The 24,960-nt window shown below is 32.8% G+C and overlaps 2 protein-coding genes and 1 pseudogene across 2 annotated transcripts; all 3 read right to left on the reverse strand.

Annotated features, from left to right (window-relative positions):
* Nucleotides 1–42: 42 nt before the first annotated feature.
* LOC114747647 (cytochrome P450 71A1-like) lies at nt 43–2,870 on the reverse strand (annotated as a pseudogene).
* Nucleotides 2,871–5,477: 2,607 nt separating this feature from the next.
* On the reverse strand, nt 5,478–7,390 carry LOC114747659 (cytochrome P450 71A1-like). The gene is made up of 2 exons (XM_028936009.1): nt 6,443–7,390; nt 5,478–6,324 (listed from the first exon to the last, which is right to left on the reverse strand). The coding sequence occupies exons 1-2, from the start codon at nt 7,388–7,390 to the stop codon at nt 5,704–5,706; spliced, it is 1,569 nt and encodes a 522-aa protein (XP_028791842.1). The 3' UTR covers nt 5,478–5,703.
* A 9,794-nt stretch (nt 7,391–17,184) lies between these two features.
* On the reverse strand, nt 17,185–19,105 carry LOC114747648 (cytochrome P450 71A1-like). Its single transcript, XM_028935996.1, has 2 exons — nt 18,155–19,105; nt 17,185–18,036 (listed from the first exon to the last, which is right to left on the reverse strand). The coding sequence occupies exons 1-2, from the start codon at nt 19,103–19,105 to the stop codon at nt 17,407–17,409; spliced, it is 1,581 nt and encodes a 526-aa protein (XP_028791829.1). The 3' UTR covers nt 17,185–17,406.
* Between the last annotated feature and the right edge of the window lie 5,855 nt (nt 19,106–24,960).

Consider the following 24,960-nt stretch of genomic DNA (forward strand, 5'->3'; position numbering starts at 1 on the left):
CATCGTAAGCATGGCTATCAAAACTAAGATAGTAAGATGCCATCAGGTACGGTAAGGCATTGGCTGGACACAAACTGGTAGTTTCTTGAGGACCGTAAGCCCAAATTTCTCACTCATGTCTATGTCTTGGGCAGATCTGCCTGATTCAGGAAGCTTCCAATCGAACCAATACAAAAGATTAGCTAACATGTATTCAAGTGATGCAAGTCCAAATGAAATTCCTGGGCATCCCCTCCTTCCAACACCAAAAGGAATAAATTCAAAGTCTTGTCCTCTGAAATGAACTTGGCTGTTTTCAAATCTCTCTGGTACAGACTCGTCTGGTCTTTCCCAGAATTCAGGATCTCTCTGAATTCCCCATGAATTCAGAAATACAGTTGTTTTTGGAGGAATATAGTACCCTCCCAAAGTCACACCCGAACTTGTCTCCCTTGGAACCAAAAGTGCAGCAGGAGGATGTAATCTTAGAGTTTCTTTGACTACACATTCCAAGTGCTTCATTTGTTTCACATCATGTTCTTCCACCTTTGACTTATTCCCCATCACTCTTCTCACCTCTTCCTGCGCTTTCTTCATTGTTCTTGGATTCCTCATGAGCTCCGCAAAAGCCCATTCCAGAGCTGTCGAAGTCGTATGATTTCCTCCCACGAACAAATCCTGATACAGTTGTGAAAATGAAACACAGGCATATGCTGTGGTGTAAACTAGCGTTGGAGATTTATTTCATATGTACTCCTCTAGTCTTAAATATAAAACCCATTTTGCAGTGATTTGAGCCATCACTTTCCTTGCCAAGTCTCCAAAGCTGCTTTTACCATCTGCTGACTCAAACTTCTGTCCAAAAAGACATCTGCTCACAATGTTGTTTGCAGTTGCAATAATCATCTGAGACTTGTTCAAGGAAGTTGATAAGCTCTTTTTATGCAGTGAATTCTTTGCCTAAATTGCAAGATCAACAGCATCTTTGAGGTTAAAAATTAATTGTTTTGTGGGAAAGAAATAAATATTACAATTGACCAAATTAGGAATTAATTGTTGATTTTTTATCACCTTCTTGGGCTTTACATCAGTTGCTTCGTTTATTTGTTTTATCAGGCCCAGCCCAAAAAGGAATAAGAGGGAGACGGTAAATTCTGTTAGGCACCGTTGGAAGAAATTTGGGGAGACAGCTCATCGTCGTCTTACTGTATATTCATTACCTCAGATTCGATTAAGAGAGATCCCCACACAAGATTCATTCGGGCCGTCTTCCATACTCTCCCACACTCGATCTGATCATCAGCGATTCCTTCCAGTACTCACTTCGCTTCACCACTTCCTATCCTCTCTCATTCTCTTCCATCCGATCTGTATCACCTCTGCCATGGCTAGCGTAGTCCTTGACGATGCAGTACAGAGCCGAAGCATGAGCAGCTAAGCGTTCGTGTTCTTCCTAGAAGTGAAGCCGAGCCTGAGTCTCTGATTTGACTGAAGGGAGTTTCTTCTCCATTCTTAGCTTTAGTCTGAATCTATAGCTTGATTGAGCGAGTTGTTCATTTCATGTTGTAGTTCAGGATTTGATTTTGATTTACATTTTTACTGGAGTTGTTGAATCTGTTTATGATTGGTAGAATGATATTTCATTTGCAAGATTGAGTTGAGATTGTTCCTTCTGATTTCTTAGTTGTATTACATTGGGGATTCTGAACGAGTTGTTTCAGTTCTCATAACCAATTCAACAGATTTTCAAGACAATACACAGTTGTGATTGTCACAGGGAGATCGCCTAATATTTTATTTTTCCTAAACCTAATGATTTTAGCCTTGTTGTTGATTCATATGAGTTGTAGTCTCAACAATGAGGAACCAGCGAGTTGCTGGTCAAGTCTTGCTTCGTTTGTTGAACTCCTGCATTCATAAGAGGACTAGGAAGGCAGAGCACAATTCTAAGAGAACACTCTTTCACATTTGATATTCTATCATTTTTTCACCTCACACTATTTCACTTAGATAAACTGGAAAATATAAACATTTACATTCTGCTTTTGCAAAATCAGAAATAAAATAAAAAAATGTTCATTTACTTGCATCTTTAATTTGTTAATTTGATAACAGTGGATTGGTTAGAAATTAAGACATAAAAAGGCTTTATTGTGAATCGACCTAGGTTCGACTTCAGTTCTACATTTTAGTTTAATTTTGGTTTCTTTGAAGACCCTACGGCAAGGCTTTTTCAGAAGTCCCATTTGTTTGATCAACACATGCTCGACGAATCTTATTAACCAAGTCCGCAACTTCCTCCTCTCTGATGTACTGATAGGATTGAACTCTTTTAAGGCTGAGAAGTTGAAGAACACAAATTTTCCTCTTGAACCTCCAGTAAGAAACATCTGTGCATCCGTAGGGAAGTATTTTTGCAGCAGTGGTTTGAGGCTTACCTGAGAGAAAACGGCGTCGTGGGTTCTTACTATCTCTCTGGCCAAGTGTGCGGAAGAAACCACCAGAGTGGGAGTGTGACCTAATCGGAGAAACATGAGAAGGCCATACTTGTGGGAGAGAGCTGTGAGAGAACGGTGATGCAGAGAGCCAAGCTGATGAAGATTGCCTATAAATGGCAATTTTGGTGGGGATGGAGGAAGATTCGGCTCATTTCTTGTGGTTCTTCGGAGTTTGATAAGCACAAAGAAGATGGGGATGATGAAGCAGAAGAGAGAGGCATAGAAGTTCGGGGTTAGCTCAAATGGCAAGTGTTTGAGAATCGCGTGGAGCATCGTTCTTGTTCTTCCTTCCATGGCGCGGTAATGATCGGAAAGGCCTATATAACCAAGCTTAGATAAACTGGCATATATAGCTGTATTTTCTAGTATCCGGCCGATAATGATCATATTCATATTTCATACAGATCGGAGCGCCTAACAAATTAGAAATAGAACTGACAGTTTAGCTCACCGTCTTCGAACTTATTATCGTAATTATTGCCGGTTTTTTAATATAGAAGTTAACCGGATATTAAATTTAATTCTAAAAATAAAATCTAAATTCATTTTATCTTTAATATTTATCTATTTTACTCTCAAATAGTTTTATGATGTTTACATTTCCACCCGTAGATACTTTCAATACCGGTGTGAATAAGGATATTTTAAGGATGAGAATATTAATTTTTTATAAAATATAAATAACTAATTTAAATAATTTTTTTAATATCCGTAAATTAAATTAGTCATGTAATTCTTATATGAAAGACTAAATATAGTATTTAAAAATAATTAATGAGCAGTTTCATATAGACAATCTAATCACTAATAGAACTTATAATAAATGAGCAGCGTCTGGTAAAAGGAAAATGATAACAAGTTATAACATATTGATAACTGAAATTAAACAGCTCGAATTAAATTGAGGCAAAATTTAATTTAATTTGGCTGAACTGCCCATATTTCTTGTATACTCTTTGCTAGGCAAGACTTGCTCCACCTGCCACTGACATTTTTATTAATAAGACAAAGTGCTCCAAAAATAGGTACTGCATTGAAAAATTATAAGATTCCAAATTACTATTTTCGAATAAAACCAGAACTTCAAAGTGTCAGATATTTTGAGAAGGAGAAGGCAATTTTATCTATAAATATATTTTATTCCACGTTAATACAGACTCTACACTTGTATCGCAATAACCAATTTCAAACTATGGTTCAAACATAAACCAAACATCCCTAGTTTGGAAAGCTAGACTAGAATGCAAACACAACTATCATTAGCAATTTTCACTTAAAATTACCAGCTAAAATATATTGAAACAACGAATTTGAGAAACTAATATCATTAACTCAGCCATCAAAACCAAGACCAGATTAAGCGTACGGCACCGGCTAAACATAAATTGGTAGTTTCTTAGCCACAGTAGGTCCTCATGTCTATGTCTTGAGCAATTCTGCTTGTTTCATTAGGAAACTTCCAATCGAGCAAATACAGAAGATTAGCTAACACATACTCATCAACTGGAATAATTTTGTATTATTATTGCAAGGCATTGTTTTGGTTCAATGTTCGAGGAAATGCACAATTCATAAATTTCAGATGGTAACAACATATTTTCAACTCATTTTATCAATTTTAAAATAGAAATTAACAAGCTGTGGTTTCATTACATCATTTGGAAATGAGGAGGATGGACTAGTATATGCTTGTAGATGATTTTTCAAATATATTGAAAACATATTCTCCATAATAGTATGCCAATGAGCGAGGAAGAATGATGTTAGTTAAGATAAAAGATGATGAAAAGAATTACTTCCACAATATGAGAATATCTGTAATTAGAAAAAATAAAAAAATGAAAAGCTATGAGCTGCGTGAGGAATGGAAAGGGGAAGGGGAAAGACAAAACATCGACGTACAAAACAGACAAAAACAGTGTATATATCAAAGCCACGACGCACCTCATTGATCCAATTCAACATTACAACTTGAACAAATGAATAAATGAGTATTGAGTCTATGACTGATCTAATTTAGCCAACCAATTAGCATATTTATTCGTTTTATGATAAACATGACGACCGACCAATTGGCAACAACATCTCATTTTATTTAACTAAAATGCCCTCGTTTATTTTATACTATTTTCCCAAGCAATACGTACTCCACCTACAGTTATTTTTATAAATAAAAACTAAAATGATTTAAAATTGTTTATAAAAACAACTATTGCTTCATGGAAATTATAAAGTCTTTCAGTTATTTGGAAATAAAATATAAGCTTCAGAGATTATTAAAAAAAAAAAAGATAAAGTAACTGTAATGATCACCCCCGATAAACACAGTAGAACATGAAAATTGTGCAAGATTTAGTCAGATTAATGAAAATTATCAGAAAATTCATACATTTGCAAATGTTCATATGTATATATTCGTAGGAATGTATATGGGTCAGAAAGTTCCAAATGGATTGTCCCCCCTCTTAAACCCTATAGGCCATGCTTATACCCAGTATTTTTGCATAACCCCAATTGAAGCCTCTGGCCCATTACCCATAATATGCCTCATAGACCAAGTTCACCTTAAAATCAAACCCATTCATAACAGTAACTTTAATGATTGGTTGAGATAATATCCGACTTCCTCTCTGTAAAGAAAAGAATATAAATTTGAATATTGGGAAGTATTATATGTTGGGAGAATTTTAACTTTAATACTCATGCTTGATAGAAATTAGCCTAAAATCTAAAGTGACTCGAGGAAACTTCAATTTTTTTTAAAAAAAGTAGTAACTTTAATGACAAATAACTTAGGGTTAATATAATCTTTGATCTCTCGAGTTTGTTCTCATTTTTGGTTTTGGCTGCTCAAGTTTCAAACCATAAGTTTTGGTCCCTCTACGGGTAAAATGGTCCAAATTTTTATTAGATTATAAAGACTAATGTTTTAACTAAAAAGAAACTTGAGGGATCAAAAGTTACAGTTAGAAACTTGAACGACCAAAATCAAAATAAGGGTAAATTTGAAAGATCAAAGTTTGTATTATTCCAATAACTAAACATCTATACAAGTATCCCACATCCAACTTTCACTACAATTCGATCATAAACCAAATTAAACATTTCTGGTGTAGTGGAAGAGCACAATCCAAACACAGAAACTTAGCAGCAAACTTCATTCAAAATAACTTGAAACCACGAATCTGAAACGCCAATCAAGAGCTTTGCTATCAAAATTAAGTTGCTATAAGGCATGGTACGGTATTGGTTGGACAAAAATTGGTAGTTTCTTAACGACGGTAAGCCCAAATGTCTCTTTCATGTCCATGCCATGATCAGCAAATTTACCAGATTCAGGAAGCTTCCAATCGAACCAACACAAAAGATTAGCTAACACGTACCCAAGTGATGCAAGCCCAAATGAAATTCCTGGGCATCCCCTCCTTCCAATACCAAAAGGAACAAATTCAAAGTCTTGACCTTTGAACTCAATTTGGTTGTTCTCAAATCTCTCCGGTTCAAACTCGTCCGGTCTTTCCCAGAATTCAGGATCTCTCTGAATTCCCCATGCATTCACAAATACAGTTGTTTTTGGAGGAATATAGTACCCTCCCAACGTCACACCCGAAGTTGTCTCTCTTGGAACCGAAAGTGCGACGGGAGGATGTAATCTTAAAGTTTCTTTAAGTACACATTCCAAGTACTTCATTTGTTTCACATCATTTTCTTCCACTTTTGACTTATTCCCCATCACTCTTCTCACCTCTTGCTGTGCTTTCTTCATTGCCCTTGGATTCTTCATGAGCTCTGCAAAGGCCCATTCCAGAGCTGTTGAAGTAGTGTCACTTCCTCCAACGAACAAATCCTGATTCAATTGTTAAATCAAAACATGTTTATGCTTTTCTGTAAACTAGCGTGAGAGGTTAACACACACACACACAACATAAAGGTGGAGAATTCAATTAAGGAAAACAGAGAGATACGATTATCATGGCTTTGAGGTCCCATTGGGTAAGATGGAAGTCTAGCAGATCGTCTTGTTGAAGTTGATGGAGAATATCAACAAAGTCTTTCTTTTCTGACTTGTGATCTTCATCTGATTCACTCCTTCCAGATGCTTTATGTTGAGCGAGCACATCGTCGAAGAAAGCATCCAATTCTCTGAACGTAGCATTCAGCTTTGGAATCAATCCGGTAACAACATCCATCCATCTCAACGAGGGGAAGAAGTTTCCGAAACTGAAAGCTGCCATTTGAACCATCACTTTCCTCGCTACTTCCCCAAAACTGCTTTTACCATCCGCTGCATCAAACTTCTGTCCAAGAAGACATCTGCTCACAATATTGTTTGAAGTTGCAATAATCATCTGAGACATATTCACGGACAAACTATCATTAAGCTGACCACATGCTTGACGAATCTTAGCCACCAAGTGCGCAGCTTCCTCCTCCCTGATGTACTGAAAGGACTGAACTCTTTTGAGGCTGAGAAGCTCAAGAACACAGATTTTCCTCTTGAGCATCCACTCTTCACCATAGGGTAAGAAACCCACATCTTTGCATCCATAGAGAAGTATTTTTGCAGCGGTGGTTTGAGGCCGATCGGAGAAAACGACGTCGTGGGATTTTGCTATTTCTCTGGCCAAGTGCGCGGAAGAAACCACCAGAGTTTGGGTTTGACCGAATCGGAGCAACATGAGAGGGCCATACTTGTGGGAGAGAGCTGTGAGGGAACGGTGAGGCAGAGTACCAAGCTGATGAAGATTGCCTATAAATGGAAATTTAGGTGGGGATGGAGGAAGATTGGGCTCATTTCTTGTGGTTCTATGTAGTTTGATAAGCACAGAGATGAGGATGATGAAGCAGAAGAGAGAGACGTACAAGGTGGGGTTTCGCTCAAACGGAAAATGCTTGAGAAGCGCCTGGAGCATCATCGTTGTTTTTCTTCCTTCGATGGCGTGGTAATGAACGGAAAGGCCTATTTAACAAGCTTAGATGACCTGGAGAGCTTTTGACCCAAAAAAAAAAAAACTGGATAGCTAAGGCGGTGGTGGGTGGGTGGGTAATACCGTATAAGTTTCAACTTTCAACTTCAACTTCAAGAAGAGTTTTATAAGTTTTAATTTAGGTTTATTTTAATATTTAATACTATCTCCAGTTCTTAACGTAAAAATTGGTTAATTAATTTGAGTAGATTAAAAAAACTATTTAAGTTAGTTATTTATAATAAATAGGTGTTATCTTTCCTGAAATATCATTACTGATCAATTGTATTAGCTAGAACTACTATTATTATAAGGATTACCTTAAAAAAATAATAAATATGAAAGATAAAATAGATTGGGGTCTTATATTTAGGAACAAAATAAAAGTCAAATGAGCTCTTATATATATGATTAGAGGTAGTATATTCTTTTAAATTTATTTTTAATTATTTATTCTCTCTCATGTGCTCCTTATACTCTTATTATGTTTTCTTATATCACTACAAAAAAACATGGCTTTAGCGACGGAATTTTCAATTTAGCGACGAAATTTTTTCCGTCACTAATTCCTTTGTCGCTAATTGATTAGCGACGAAATTGTTCCGTCGCTAATTCGATTTTTTAAAAAATAAAATAGAATGCCACGTAGCACCTCTACCAATTGCCACGTCATCACTGAGACCACCTCCAGTGTCGCTGCCACCTCACCTCCACCTGCCACGTGTGTGCCACGTGTCGCTGCCACCTCACCTCCGCCTGCCACGCGTGCGCCCCACATGTCACCACCACATAATTCCCTTCTCAAAGTGACTTCTCCATGGCTTGAACCCAGGACCTTCTCCGTGCGCACGTGCGGCTTTACCAGTTGAGCTGCAATGAACCTATTGACTTATTATGTAAAATTAAATATATATATTATTTTAGACAAACAATTATATATATATTATTAAAAACTAAAAATATACTATATGATAATTTTAATCATAACTATTTTAATGAAAAATATTTTTTAAATATTTTTTTTATTTTTTTAATAATTTTTTATTTTTTAAAAAATATTTTTAATATAATTTTAATTTCTAATGACACTAATTTTGAATTTTACATCATAAATAATTTTTCATAAATATTTTTTAAATTTATTTTTTAATTAACATTGATAAGATATACAATTTAATTATATATATTATATTACATTATATTATATTATGTATATGTGGTTTATATATTTGAAGAAAATCATTTACAATTAGTCAAAAAATCTTGTTATTCAAAAAATTCAAAAAATAACTACTATAATAAAATCTAATAAATTATTCTATATAAAAAATTAAATGATTTAAATAGATTATGATAAACAGTATTTTTCTACTTGTATATATATTCTATGTAATTATTTTCTTAAAATTTGCGACGGAAACAAATTCCGTCACTAATTTTTTTGATAGATTAGCGACAGAATTGTTTGACAAAAAAAGATTCCGTCGCTAATTTTTTTGATGGATTAGTGACGGAATTAGCGATGGAATTGTCTGACAGAAAAAGATTCCGTCGCTAAATACGGATTAGCGACGGAATTTAGCGACAGACAGAAATTCCGTCGCTAATCCATCTAAAAAATTAGCGACGGAATTTCCGTCACAAATTCCGTCGCTAATAAGCTGTTTTTTTTGTAGTGTATATTCTTTTTCATTATTTTTTCTATTTGTTATAAAAACCTATTTAAAAATAAACGTATATTTTTTTAGTAATTAGTAATTTTAACTATTTTTTTATTATACGAAAATTAATTGTTTGAAATTTATAATAAAACGAGGGAGAGTATTATTTTAAAAAAATGGTTGCTTATAAATGCTACTCCAATATTCATCATGTCACAATTGAAGTAGGCTCGTTAGTGTGAATAGAAATTAAAAAATGGAGAATCTCCACCGAATGAGTCTCAATGCTAATTTTAGTGACTCATCACTACAATAAAATATAAACCATTCAAAATTAATTTTAATAGTCTAAATTTAAATTTTTCAACTAATAATTTTTAAATAAAAATTTATTTTAAAAAAATTATAATTAAGATATTATATTTATTTTAAATTATGTACCTATTAAAAAAATATTTTTTAATAATAAAAATATTAAATATTAAATGTTAGTCTTTTATATTAAATTTAAATAATTGAGATTTGATGAGTATTATAATATTAGTCCTGAAACTCCACATAATTAAAATATTATATGATATTATTAAAGTGTGTATAGTGGGTCCATTTTTAATGCGCCCCCTCTAACTCTGGAACCCTGGGACTCGATGCTCGGCGGCTGATACTAGGGTCCCAAGTAAAAAAAATAATTATTAAAAAGTTTTAATAACAACCGGCTACGCAATCTGTAATCACAGTTCACATGTCTTTCTTTTCTGACTTGTGGTCTTCATCTGATTCATTCCTTCTAGCTGCTTTATGTTGAGCGAGCACATCATCGAAGAAAGCATCTAATTCTCTGAACGTAGCATTCAGCTTTGGAATCAATCCAGTAACAACATCCATCCATCTCAACGAGGGGAAGAAGTTTCCGAAACTGAAAGCTGCCATTTGAGCCGTCACTTTCCTCGCTACTTCCCCAAAACTGCTTTTACAGTCTGCTGCATCAAATTTCTGTCCAAGAAGACATCTGCTCACAGTGTTATATGAAGTTGCAATAATCATCTGAGACATATTCACGGACAACGTATCATTAAGCTGACCACATGCTTGACGAATCTTAGTCACCAAGTCCGCAGCTTCCTCCTCTCTGATGTACTGAAAGGATTGAATAGTCACAATTTAATTTGCTTTTGATTTCTTTAGCCCAAAAACTCATAAATTACAAATCCATTCTCATCTCACAACTGATGGATTAGGACAAACTTCACCTCCACGCCAGCAAATTCTATCTATTTGTCTATTTGTTCGACCAACAATCTTCGCAAATTGGGAATAAGAAAACCTAATTTTCTCCTCTAATCTATTCTGTTTTTTCCATGCTAAAGACCATTCAGCCAATATACCCAGATTAAAAAAAATTTCTTTAACAAAATAAAAAAAAATAACTATCATAATATTGACGAGATTTGAGAAGAAAGAGATGGGGGACGGTGTGGGTTGTTCAGCTTTGTTAACGGGGGGAGATATCTGGTTTATTGCATGGCAAAAGTCAACAAATCACCAAGCCTGTCTGTCAATTTCTTTGACGGATGCTTGCAATCAGTTAACTTTAGACAAAATTGTACTATGTTAAAAAGCTTTGCAATAAAATTGCATCATAAATAAGCTTAGAATGCTGTGTGCACCTAAGAAAATAAATTAGGGTGTTCGTTGCTTCTTTATTACTCCTCCGGTCTTTAATATAAGACCCATTTAACTAATTTGATTATATTAAGGAAGTTAGGTAAGTTAGTTAATTATAAGAAATGTGACACATTTTTCCTAAAACACCATAATCATTTTTTTAATACCCCATCTCTCTTCTACTTGATTATAGTTGAAGGAGTATCTATATGGATAATTTAGAGAAAGTTGATAAATATAAAAAATGTGTCTTATATTTAAGACCAAAATCAACTCAACAATTGGGTTTTATATTAAGGACCGAAGGAGTATTATTTTTTTCCCAACGTAAACGTGGTTGCTTATAAATGGATCAGGATTCTCTCCACCCCATTATTTATCATGACATTGCACAAACACACACACACATATTTTTACAGCTCATCATGTCACTATTGAAGGAGGCTCATCGATGTGAATAGAAATTAAAAAAAAAAAAGGAGAATCAACATAAATTTAAATATAAATGTATATATGTATATATATATTTTGGCTGTGCTTTTTATTAAAGCGGGTCCATTTTGACGCCGCCACCCTGACTCTGTGGCTCAATGCTCGGCGGCTGATGCTCACCCGCCGTCACAAAAAGCCAAACCCCAATCTCAGACGTTGGCGTCCTCAGCCACTAAACTCACAGACAGCAACATAAAGTCATAAACAGGGATGCTAGTTCTGCCCCGCGTTCAGTTCCTGACTTTCTGGTCTTTAGTCCCACCACGTGATCAAAAAGTCGATTCCTCCTGTCCACATTGTGCTTTGACCTAAGCGTGTTTATTTGGGTGTGTGTACAAATTGATATAATCGCGAGAGCATAAGACAGATGCTTATTAATATCAGTTGTTCCATTGTTTTGCACTTCATCAATCAATGAAGGCAGGTTCCATTTGAAACGAAGTGTGTTGTTGAAACGGTCGCGTCTCGTCTCAGCGGCTCGCACATGTCATGGACCAATATATTTACTTGTCCTGCATTTGATTTTTCTAACTTTATGTATTCTTCTTGTCCCATTTATAATATATTTTTAATATGTTTCATGAAAATTAAAAAAATTTAAGCACCTGCAAAAATATATCTAATTGACAAGGAGTTAGTTTATCTATAACGTCTCTCACTAATGATATAATTATCTTTATAAGTACAAAAGATCAAAAAATCCAGAGACAATATAGAAATTCGAATAAGCACACATACATAGGAACAGAACAAATAATTTAATACTATCTCTCTTTCAAGATCGGCAACTACACACGCTAGTGTTTATGACGAAGTATTAAATTATTACACGCTTCGTCTCTTGTTATAAAAAACAACTAATAAAATCATGCTATTCAAAATATTAGTTAAATTTAGTTAAAATGAATAAACATATAAGATATATACATTTTTTTAATTATACTCTTATTTATAAAAAAAGTACATAAAAATAATAAATTAACATTATTACAAATAAATAATAAGCGACATATATTTAAGGGAAAATTTCACTGTAGGACCGCAGAAGACAATTAATTTCAAAGAGCCCCCAAAACTTTCTGAAACTTCACTGCAGGACCAAGGGGCAAACTGATATTAATTCCACAAAGAAAATGACGCTATTGCCCCTCATAATACTTCACTGCAGGATGACATGTAAATGGACCAATTTCAGTTGTAAATAAAGGTATGTATGTTGCAAATTTACTAGGCTCACTTGCAAATGGGTTCTCTCATACTTATTCACTCACAGGCACTTTTTTCAGGTGAATGAGGTGATATGTAAATGGACTAATTCTAATTGTAAATAAATGTATGTATATTGCAAATTGACTAATTCCACTTGCAAATGGGCGCTCCCACACTTGTTCACTTAGACCTTTTTCAGGTGAAGGAAGTGACATGTAAATGGACTAATTCCAGTTGTAAATAAATATATGTATGTTGCAAATTGTCTAGTCCCACTTGCAAATGGGCTGTCCCACACTTGTTCACTTAGACACATTCTTCAGGTGAAGAAGGTAATATGTAAATGGACTAATTTTAATTGTAAATATATTTATGCATGTTGTAAATTATCTAACCTCACTTGCAAATGGGTTCTCCCATACTTGTTCACATGAGGGGCAATAGGGTCATTTTCTTTGTGGAATTAATATCAGTTTGCCCCCTTGGTCCTGCAGTGAAATTTCAGAAAGTTTTGGGGGCTCTTTGAAATTAATTGTCTTCTGCGGTCTTACGGTGAAATTTTCCCTATATTTAATCAGGATAACAGTGAAAAGACAGGTTTAAAATTTCAGATAAAAAGAATTTATTTGTTACATTTAAGGATATCACTGCAAAAAAAGAGAATATTGCTTATAAAAAGAGATGAGTAGTTTGAACCCATCAATGCTTGCAAATATGTTAAGAATAATAAAGAAAAAAAATACAGCCAACATTAAATAAAAGTGAACATGGCGATCAATTTGCGTATGGGGATTCTCTTAATATTCATACTTTATGCTAATTCTGAATGAATCCAAATTACTTGTCGGCTCATCAATTTGATTTGAGATCAATTATAATACGGCTAATCATCTGACTTTAAAAGGGTGATTACTCCAACGATGTCCCATATCCGTTCATAAGTGCATGTGACTGAGACGCGTCCCAATTTCCAACTCTGGGGCCCCCAAAGATTCTTTCTTTTTATTTTTTTATTTTTTGGAAAAACTGCAAAACATTATCTAATTATTTTAATCAATGAATAGAAATATTACGAATGATGAGCAGACCTGAACTATTTTAATTTGTAGGAATTTCTCCCATGCATATCGGCAGCTCTTCTAATCAAAATGCACAGTCGCACAAGAATCGAGTGTCGAATTTTTTGTGATTTGAAATTAATTGTATGTACTATACTACAAATATAAAACCAAGCTGAAATACATTTACATAAAAATAAATTTTGTACATAATTTTATTTCGTCCTTTTTAGTCAACACAGGTTTTATCAGCACAAAAGAATTCTTGCGCCATCACAACACGAATAATAATAGTACAATGAGTAAAGAGCCTAGCTAGTTTTAGAGGATCAACCTAAATCAATAATTAGTCTCATTGATCGATCATTATCTAGAAGCAAAGAGATACTGACATTGACAGACAGTCAAGGACGCATTTTTTATTAAAAAAATTGCAATAAGATCCCTAAAATATCAAATTATTCTTAAGTCTTAAAAGGCCTTGTTGCAATAAATTTTATTTGTTTAATAACTAAATTGTCTTTATTTTTAAAAAAAATTTGCATTGACAACTGAAAGAACAGTCGTTGACAATTTAAGGTATAAAGATTAACAACTATCACGGCAGATATTGACAACTTATGCCTTACATTCCGTGATGTGATCTTAAGAAAATATGTTGTCAATACTTGTCACAATAGTTGTTAATCCTTACATCTTAAGTTTTTAATGATTGTTTTTTAGTTGTTAATACAAACTTAAAAAAACAATTTAGTAATTAAACAAATAAAATTTATTACAATAAGATTTTTAGGAATTTAAGAATAATTTGATTATTTTAAGAGATCTTTTTGTATTTAATTCCTCCTAAGTGGGACTTTATTGCAATTATCCCTTTTTTTAAATAGGGAATCGCATTATTGACATAAATAACACAGGTTTTATCAACACAAAAAATAATAATAATAGTACAATGAGTAGCGGAGTCGGTGTTGGTTGTAGCACAGGGGATAGTCTCACAATGTTGAATCCTTATTAACTCATATTTAGTAACCAATAATACTTTTAAAAAAATTGAAAAAAAAAAAGTCCAGAGTGAAAAGACTGGCTGATCAATACTCTTCTGGTCCCATTTGTAAGTCACTTCTAAAATGTTTCACACAGACTAAGAAAAATCTTTAACTTTATTAACTCTAATTTAAAATTCAAAAATTTTCTAATTTTATCCCTATTTAATATATATTATGTCTCATATAAACAAAGTCAATATAATAATAAATGAAATGTAAAATTGTAATTTTATACAAAAAATTTCTGTTAGTATCCTATAAATAGGATCAAAAATTATCTTTTCTCTTTGCCTTATAAATAGAACCAGAAAAATATATAATAACACACTCTTCCACTAAGAGAGTGTTTGGATTGAATTAAAATTATAATTTTAAAAGTACTTTCATGTTACACGAAGTAAATATGCGAAGAATTTTGATTCGTTTTTTAAAAAAAATCTTTTTAAAATCACTTTTATATTATCTTAAACACCCCAAGCCATGCTGAGTATCCGGCTTATGATTGGCTCCTCTCATAAGTAGTGTTCACAATCATTATTAACAAAATAGTAATCTCTTCGGCAAGGAACCTCTCCATTATGCAGCCTCTCCATGTAGCCTCCATTCAAATAAAACGTTTTGTTCAACAACCAGGCACTTAAGCGATAATGAAACACACTAAAAGATGCAACCTCCTGTGAGTCCTGTGGCAATAAGATATTCCCTCTTTGATCACCAACTAAAGGTAACTATGCAGGCATTACTAGGGTTGCAAGAAACATCGAAGACAGTTCACTTTGAAAATTAGATGTCTTATTTAGAATGCTGTAGATAAAGCAACCGAGATAGAGGGGGTCTAATTTGTGAAGGAAAGGAACGCATTAAAGCATTTTAAAGGGTAAGAAATAAAATAAGTGGGTATGGAAAAATGGAACCTTTCCCTCTCTCTTCTCTCTACGACAAGCCAGATCTGGGCGATGGTGGGTGACAGTGAACAAGGCCATGGGTGGTGAAGACTTAGAAGAGCATAACAGGTGAAGAGAATCATAGAAGAGCATAATGGATAAAGAGAATCACGGTAGGGAATCACGAATTATCACCAACAACAGTGAGATATGTGAAAGAAGAGAGCACCGCCATGGAAGAATAAGGAACTGAAGAGACTGAAACGATAAACGCTCAATTGGATTGGAAAAAACTGTAAATTATTTTTTTTGAAAAAAAATTGCAAAACAACACCATTTTATCTAAGTGGAAGCTAAATGGAAAGGCTGCGTAATAGAGAGGTTATGCGCCGTAATCTCTTGCGTGGCTTTAGCGGCATTTTTAAAGCAATAAATGCATTCGGCCCATGACAGAACATCTTCCCTTTTCATACGACTCTGATTTCAAACTCATTTCCCGCTGCGTACACGGTCTCTACTTTCCAGATGGTTTTGATCTGAAAGTTGAAATAAAAGATCATGAAAAGAATTACTTCCAAAATATGAGAATACTTGTTCTTAGGAAAAAATAAAAAATAAAAAGCCATGAGCTGCATGAGGAAGGGAAAGGGGAAGATGAAAAGACAAAACATCGACACGTACGAAACAGACAAAAACAGTGTATATATCAAAGCCACGACGCACCTCATTGAACCAATTCGACGTTACGACTTGAACAAATGAATAAATGAGTATTGAGTCTATGACTGATCTAATTTAACCAACCAATTAGCATACTTATTCGTTTTATGATAAACATGACGACCGACAAATTGGCAACAACATCTCATTTTATTTAACTAAAATGCCCTCGTCTATTTGATACTATTTTCCCAAGCAAGACTTACTCCACCTACAGTTATCTTTATAAATAAAAACTAAGTAAAAACAACTATTGCTTCATGGAAATTATAAAGTATTTCAGTTATTTGGAAATAAAATATAAGCTTCAGAGATTATTGAAAAAAAGGATAAAGTAACTGTAATGATCACCCCCGATAAACACAGTAGAACATGAAAATTGTGCAAGATTTATTCAGATTAATGAAAATTATTAGAAAATTCATACGCAAATGTTCATACGTATATATTCATAGGAATGTATATGGGTCCGAAAATTCCAAATGGATTGTCCCCCATCTTAAACCCTATAGGCCATGCTTATACCCAATATTTTTTCATAACCCCAATTGAAGCCTCTGGCCCATTGTTCATATGTATATATTCATAACAGTAACTTTAATGATTGGTTGAGATAATAACCAGCTTCATCTCTGTAAAGAAAAGAATATAAGTTTGAATATTGAGAAGTATTATTTGTTAGGAGAATTTTAACTTTAATACTCATGCTTGATAGAAAATAGCCTAAAATCTAAAGTGACTCAAGGAAACTCCAAATTTAAAAATAAAAAAAAGTAGTAATTTTAAGGACAAATAACTAAGGGTTAATATAGTCTTTAGTCCCTTGAATTTGTCTTCATTTTTTGTTTTTGTCCCTCAAGTTTCAAACCATAAGTTTTGATCCCTCTAGGGGCAAAATGGTCTAAATTTTTATTAGATTATAAGGACTAATGTTTTAAATAAAAAAAAATCTTGAGAGACAAAAACTTATAGTTTGAAACTTGAGGAACCAAAATCAAAATAAGAGTAAATTTCAAGGATCAAAGTTTGTATTATTCCAATAGCTAAATATCTGTACAAGTATCCCACATCCAACTTTCACTACAATTCAATCGTAAACCAAATTAAACATTACTGGTGTGGTGGAAGAGCACAATCCAAACACAGAAACTTAGCAGCAAACTTTATTCAGAATAACTTGAAACCACGAATCCGAAACACCAATCACGAACTTTGTTATCAAAATTAAGTTGCTATAGGCATATGGTACGGTATTGGTTGGACAAAAATTGGTAGTTTCTTAACGACGGTAAGCCCAAATGTCTCTTTCATGTCCATGTCTTGATAAGCAAATTTACCAGGTTCAGGAAGTTTCCAATCGAACCAATACAAAAGATTAGCTAACACGTACCCAAGTGATGCAAGCCCAAATGAAATTCCTGGGCATCCCCTCCTTCCAATACCAAAAGGAACAAATTCAAAGTCTTGACCTTTGAACTCAATTTGGTTGTTCTCAAATCTCTCCGGCTCAAACTCGTCTGGTCTTTTCCAGAATTCAGGATCTCTCTGAATTCCCCATGCATTCAGAAATACAGTTGTTTTTGGAGGAATATAGTACCCTCCCAACGTCACACCCGAAGTTGTCTCTCTTGGAACCGAAAGCGCGACGGGAGGATGTAATCTTAAAGTTTCCTTAAGCACCCATTCCAGGTACTTCATTTGTTTCACATCATTTTCTTCCACTTTTGACTTATTCCCCATCACTCTTCTCACCTCTTGCTGTGCTTTCTTCATTGCCCTTGGATTCTTCATGAGCTCTGCAAAGGCCCATTCCAGAGCTGTTGAAGTAGTGTCACTTCCTCCAACGAACAAATCCTGATTCAATTGTTAAATCAAAACATGTTTATGATTTTCTGTAAACTAGCGTGAGAGGTTAACACACACGTACACAACATGAAGGTTGAGAATTTAATTAAGGGAAACAGAGAGATACGATTATCATGGCTTTGAGGTCTGATCGGGTAAGCTGGAAGTCTAGCAGATCGTCTTGTTGAAGTTGATGGAGAATATCAACAAAGTCTTTCTTTTCTGACTTGTGATCTTCATCTGATTCACTCCTTCCAGCTGCTTTATGTTGAGCGAGCACATCATCGAAGAAAGCATCTAATTCTCTAAACGTAGCATTCAGCTTTGGAATCAATCCGGTAACAACATCCATCCATCTCAACGAGGGAAAGAAGTTTCCGAAACTGAAAGCTGCCATTTGAACCATCACTTTCCTCGCTACTTCCCCAAAACTGCTTTTACCATCCGCTGCATCAAACTTCTGTCCAAGAAGACATCTGCTCACAATATTGTTTGAAGTTGCAATAATCATCTGAGACATATTCACGGACAGCCTATCATTAAGCTGACCACATGCTTGACGAATCTTAGCCACCAAGTTCGCAGCTTCCTCCTCTCTGATGTACTGAAAGGACTGAACTCTTTTGAGGCTGAGAAGCTCAAGAACACAGATTTTCCTCTTGAGCCTCCACTCTTCACCATAGGGTAAGAAACCCACATCTTTGCATCCATAGAGAAGTATTTTTGCAGCGGTGGTTTGAGGCCGATCGGAGAAAACGACGTCGTGGGATTTTGCTATTTCTCTGGCAAAGTGCGCGGAAGAAACCACCAGAGTTGGGGTTTGACCGAATCGGAGTAACATGAGGGGGCCATACTTGTGGGAGAGAGCTGTGAGGGAACGGTGAGGCAGAATACCAAGCTGATGAAGATTGCCTATAAATGGAAATTTAGGTGGGGATGGAGGAAGATTGGGCTCATTTCTTGTGGTTCTATGTAGTTTGATAAGCACAGAGATGAGGATGATGAAGCAGAAGAGAGAGACGTACAAGGTGGGGTTTAGCTCAAAGGGCAAATGTTTGAGAAGCGCCTGAAGTATCATTGTTCTTGCTCTTCCTTCGATGGCGTGGTAACGAAGGGGAAAGGCCTATTTAACAAGCTTAGATAAACTGGAGAGCTTTTGCCCAAAAAAAAAACTGGAGAGCTAAGGTGATGGTGGGTGGGTGTGTGCGTTGGTATATGTTGTACGCATGCTTTATTTTATTCTATTTCCGTCCGGAAGTGAAGATGGAGGAGTGCATAACAAATTACTCATCCTGTATTAAAGACAGGACTCAATTATTAAGTTAGTTTTAGTCTAAATATAAGACTCATTTATCATATTTATTAATTTTCTCTAAATTACCCCTATAGATATTCTCTCAACGATAATCAAGTAGAAGAGGAAGAAGGGGTATTAAGAAAGATGATTATGGTATTTTAGGAAAAACATGTCATATTTTTTATAATTAACTAACTTACTTAACTTCTTTAATCTAATCAAATTAGTTCAATGAGTCTTATATTAATGACCGGAGGAGTAGAACTAGAACTAAAAGCAGACCTAGCTATGTCTTGCTACTTGTTATTATTAATTATTTCCCTCTTATTAGTTTCAAACTTTCAACTTCAAAAAGAGTTTTATAAGTTTTAATTTAGGTTTGTTTTAATATTTAATACTACCTCCAGTCTTTAACATAAAAACTAGTTGACTAATTTGAGTAGATTAAGAAAACTATTTAAGTTAGTTATTTGTAATAAATAGGTGTTGTCTTTCTTAAAATATTATTACTAATCAATTGTATTGGCTAAAACTATCATTATTATAAGGACTATCTTGAAAAGAAATGAATAAATATGAGAGACAAAATGGATTGGGGTTTTATATTTAGGATTAAAATAAAAGTCAAACAAACTTTTATGTTAAAGATTGGAGGTAGTATATTCTTTTAAATTTATTCTTAATTATTTATTCTCTCTCATATGCTACTTATACTCTTGTTATATTTTCTTATATATTCTCTTTTATTATTTTTTTCCTATTTTTATAAAAAACATATTTAAAAATAAAATTATATTTTTATTTAATAATTAGTAATTTTAACTATTTTTTATTATATAAAAATTAGTTATTTAAAATTTATAATAAAAATGAGCGAGAGTATTATTTATAAAAAAATTGTTGCTTATAAATGCTACTCCGCTATTCATCCTGTCACAATCGATGTAGGCTCGTTAATGTGAATAGAAATTAAAAAATGGAGAATCTCCACCGAATGAGTTTCAATGCTAATCTTAGCGATGAGTATCATGATACTCATCACTACAATAAAATCTAAACCGTTTTAAATTAGTTTCAATGGATTTATATTGGGTGCTTGTTAGTTTTGATAAGCACCCAATGCTCATCAGATCTGGACTGTCCAGATTTATTTTTATTTTTATTTTTATTTTTAAAAAATAATTATTTTAATAAGTATAGGATAAAAAATAAAAATCTCTTAACTATCATTCTTTAAAATATAATTTTTTCTATTTTAAAATAATTATTTAATAATATTAAACCTGGATCATCTAGATCTAATCTGAACGGTCCAGATTGCTCATCAGGTGATGAGCACTGGGTGCTCATCACCTGATGAGCACCCAATGGAAACCCTTCATTTTTAGCGCGCCTACTCTGACTTTAGGACTCAATGCTCGGCAGCTGATACTTATCCCAAACTCAATCTTAGTCGTTGATGTCCTGAACCATGGCCATGATAAATTTACTTTTAAAAAACTTATAATTAAAATATTATATTTATTTTGAATCATGTATCTATTAAAAAATATTTTTTAAAATAATAAAATATTAAATATTAAATTTTAGTCATTCATATTAAATTTAAATAGTTGATATTTGGTGAGTATTATAATATTAGTCTTGAATCTCCACATAATTAAAATATTATATTATATTATATTATATTATTATTTTTTGCTGTGCTTTCTATTAAAGTGTGTACAGTGGGTCCACTTTTAACGCGCCCACTCTAACTCTGGAACTCAGTACTCAGTGGCTGATACTTATCCCACACCTCAATCTCAGTCGTTGATGTCCTGAACCATGACCATGATAAATTTACTTTTAAAAAACTTATAATTAAGATATTATATTTATTTTGAATTATGTACCAATTAAAAAATATTTTTTAAATAATAAAAATATTAAATATTGAATTTTAGCCATTCATATTAAATTTAAATAGTTGAGATCTGGTGAGTGTTATAATATTAGTCCTGAATCTCCACATAGTTAAAATATTATATTATATTATTATTTTTTGGCTGTGCTTTCTATTAAAGTGCGTACATCGCCACTCTGACTTTGGGACTCAATGCTTGGTGGCTGATACTCATTCCAAACCTCAATCTCAGCCGTTGATGTCCTGAACCATGGCCATAATAAATTTACTTTTTAAACAATTATAATTAAGATATTATATTTATTTTGAATTATGCACCTATTAAAAAATATTTTTAAATAATAAAAAATATTAATATTAAATTTTAGCTGTTCATATTAAATTTCAATAGTTGAGATTTGGTGAGTATTATAATATTAGTCTGAATCTCCAACCTCAAACTCAGCTGTTGATGTCCTGAACCATGGCTATGATAATAACTTAAACTCACATATTGCATGATGGAACTTGGAAAAGGAGAGAATTATAACAAGGTCCCAAGTAAAAAAAGATAATTAATAAAAAGTTCTAATAATAACAATCTACGCAGGTAATCACAAGTTCACAAGTTTCATAATAAAAAAATGATAATTTTTAGGATTTGTTTTGTAATTATTTTTTTTTATGACCTTATTGTATTTCTCCCATACAAAAAAGACAGAGAGGAATGATTGAAGATTTTATAATATTTACAAATAATAAAAAAAATTTATAAATTAATGTTGTGATTTGAAGATTAAATACAGAGATTGTCAACTATTATAACCTACAATGCTATTTTATTTTAATTATGTATTATACTGTTTTTGATTATCAATTGAATAGTATCAGATATTGAGTTTTTTTTTATTCTCTTTCTATTTATTTTGCTTCTCTTTCTTTTTCTTGCTATCTTCCCCCCTTCTTTCTCTCCTTTCCTTTCTCTCATCTTCATTGTTACTGTGTTTGCTGTTAAAATTAACCTGCTTTTAGGGTAAAATTCTTTTTCCTTTTCATGGGGACTAAGAGATTGGATTTAATCACAAGAAGAATAGAATGTCTTATATCAATCAAAAGTTGGACTCTATCTAAACTGCTTGTTTGCAAACGATACCTGCCCTAAGTTCAACGAGGCAAATGCATTAAAAGGGGAACAACGAAAACAGAGATGCTAGTTCTGCCCCTTTCTGACTTTCTAGTCTTCAGAAATTGTTCCTACCACGTGATCAAAAAGTCAATTCCTCCCGTCCACGATGTGCTGCTGCTTTGACCTAGGCGGGTTCATGTACTACTTTTAGTCCTAATTATAAAATCTCGTTTATAATCTATAAACGAGATCTTATAATTAGAATTGGAGGTAGTGTGTCTCGTCTCAATTGGCTAAAACAGCATGAAAACTTATTCAAGATGAGATTGGACAAAACCTTATTCGAAATCACATTCTATCCCAAATATAGTAATATGTAATGTAATATATCTATATACACATATACATTTTTTAATTTAAAATTTTTATTTGTGGGTGTATGCATATATTTATATATATCTTTTTTTTTAATAAGTGGACTTAGGTTTCAAGAGCTTACTAGAATTAGAACACATATTCACATTTAGAGGTACTTATAAATCACTCATAAGTAAAATTCGGACTCATAACTTTATGACAACTCCTTACTAACCAAACTAACTTTTATTAGTTACACATGCGGTCACATCTTGCCTCAATAGTTGCGTGTGCCGCGTGTGTCATGGACCAATATATTTATTTGTTCTGTATTTGATTTTTTTAATGTTATATATTCTTCTTATTCTATTTATAAGATATTTTTAATATGTTTCATTAAAATTAAAAAAAATTAAACACATATGAAAATTTGTCCGGTTGATAAAGATAAAGAGTTTACTTCATAACTTGTAAGTAACTCTATAAATATAAAAGATTAAAAAAAAATCCGAGGACAAGATAGAAATTGGAATAAGGACAAATACATAGGAACAGAACAAATAATCTAATATTATTTTTTTAATGGAAAACCGGTGATTACGCACGAGAGTTTATGATGAATCATTAATTATTAAATTATTACTCCCTCCTTTTTTTCATTATGAAAAATAACTACTTCTGTTCAAAATATTAAGTAAATTTAATTAAAAATAATAAACTTGTAAAGATATATATTTTTATAACTATGTTCTTATTTGTGAGAAATAATGAGTGGACATTTATTACAAATGGATAGTAAGTATCATATATTTAATTAGAGTAAAAGTGAAATACAAGTTTAAAATTTTTTACAAGAGTATTTGTTTTTTATATTTAAAAACATCATTATGAAAGAGAATATTTCATATAAAAAGGCATGGAATACTTGCAAATATAAAGAATAATACAGCCAATATTGTTGGGGGAAAAAAAATACGGCCAATATTAAATGCGGCCATCAATTTGTCTGGGTTTTCGCTTTGTCGCACTCGCATGCAGCATATATGGGGATTCTCTTAATATTCATATTTTTTGCTAATTTTGAATGAATCCACATTACTTGGGGGCTCATCGATTTGATCAATTATAATACGGCCAACCATCTGCCACTAAAAAAAGTGATTGGTTCAATGATGTCCCGTGTCCGTTCATAAGTGCATGGGAATGAAACGCGTCCCAATTTCGAACCCAGTGGCAGGGGCCACCCAAGATTATTTCTTTTTAACTTTTTTTTTTTGAAAAACTACAAAAGATTATCTAATCATTTTAGTACTATTTTAATCTGTAGGAATTTCTCCCATGCATGTCGGCAGCTCTTCTAATGAAAATGCAGGTTCTGTGTGATTTGAAATTAATTATATATCGTATACTACAAATATGCAACCAAGCTAAAATACATTTACATAAAAAATCAACTTTATACATAATTTTATTTCGTCATTTTTAGTCAACTCACTCCACACAAATAGCTAATTATAGAAGATCAACCTAAATCAATAATTAGTCTCATTAATTCATCGATCATTATCTGTAAGCAAAGAGATCCTGACACTGACATGGGCATAAGCACGCGTTTCTTTATAGGGCATCGCATTATTGATATAAATTAACACATATTTCTAAAAAAAAGAAAAAATTCTGGCCTCATGCCAAGAGTTAGTTTAATGCAAATAATAAAATAAGATAGAATAGTTTAAATGATATTTACAAATCAATATTAATATAACTGGGTAGATTAATTAATGGGTTAATAGCAGTCCCTAAAAGTTAATTTGGTTTTGATTTTAGCCCATAAAATTTGAAACATGTGGTTTTGTTCTTTGAAATTTAATTTGATTTTGATTTTGATTTTGATTTCTAAAATTTCAAGCAAGTAATTTTGATTCTTGAAATAAGAATATAAACAAAAATTAAATTAAATTTTAGGGTCCAATATCACTAGTTTTAAATTTCAAGAAGTAAAACCAAAACTTAATCAAATTTTAGAAAAAAAAACTAATGATTTTAAATTTTAGGAACTAAAATCAAAATAAGATCAAATTTTATAAGACTAAATATGCTGTTAACCCTTAATTAATATATTTTTCCCATTTTCATTTTGTGTGTGGTTTAATTTATTTTTGAATGATATGATATTTGTATTTTAATTTAGTTCATTTTGGAATTTTATTTTGGAATGTTATTTAAATTTTTTAAAATATCTTAAAAATAATCCTTCAAGTCTTCAAC

Source organism: Neltuma alba, unplaced genomic scaffold (genome assembly GCF_004799145.2).
Source record: "Neltuma alba isolate B1F8T4 unplaced genomic scaffold, ASM479914v2 tig00005399_pilon, whole genome shotgun sequence".
NCBI lineage: Eukaryota > Viridiplantae > Streptophyta > Magnoliopsida > Fabales > Fabaceae > Neltuma > Neltuma alba.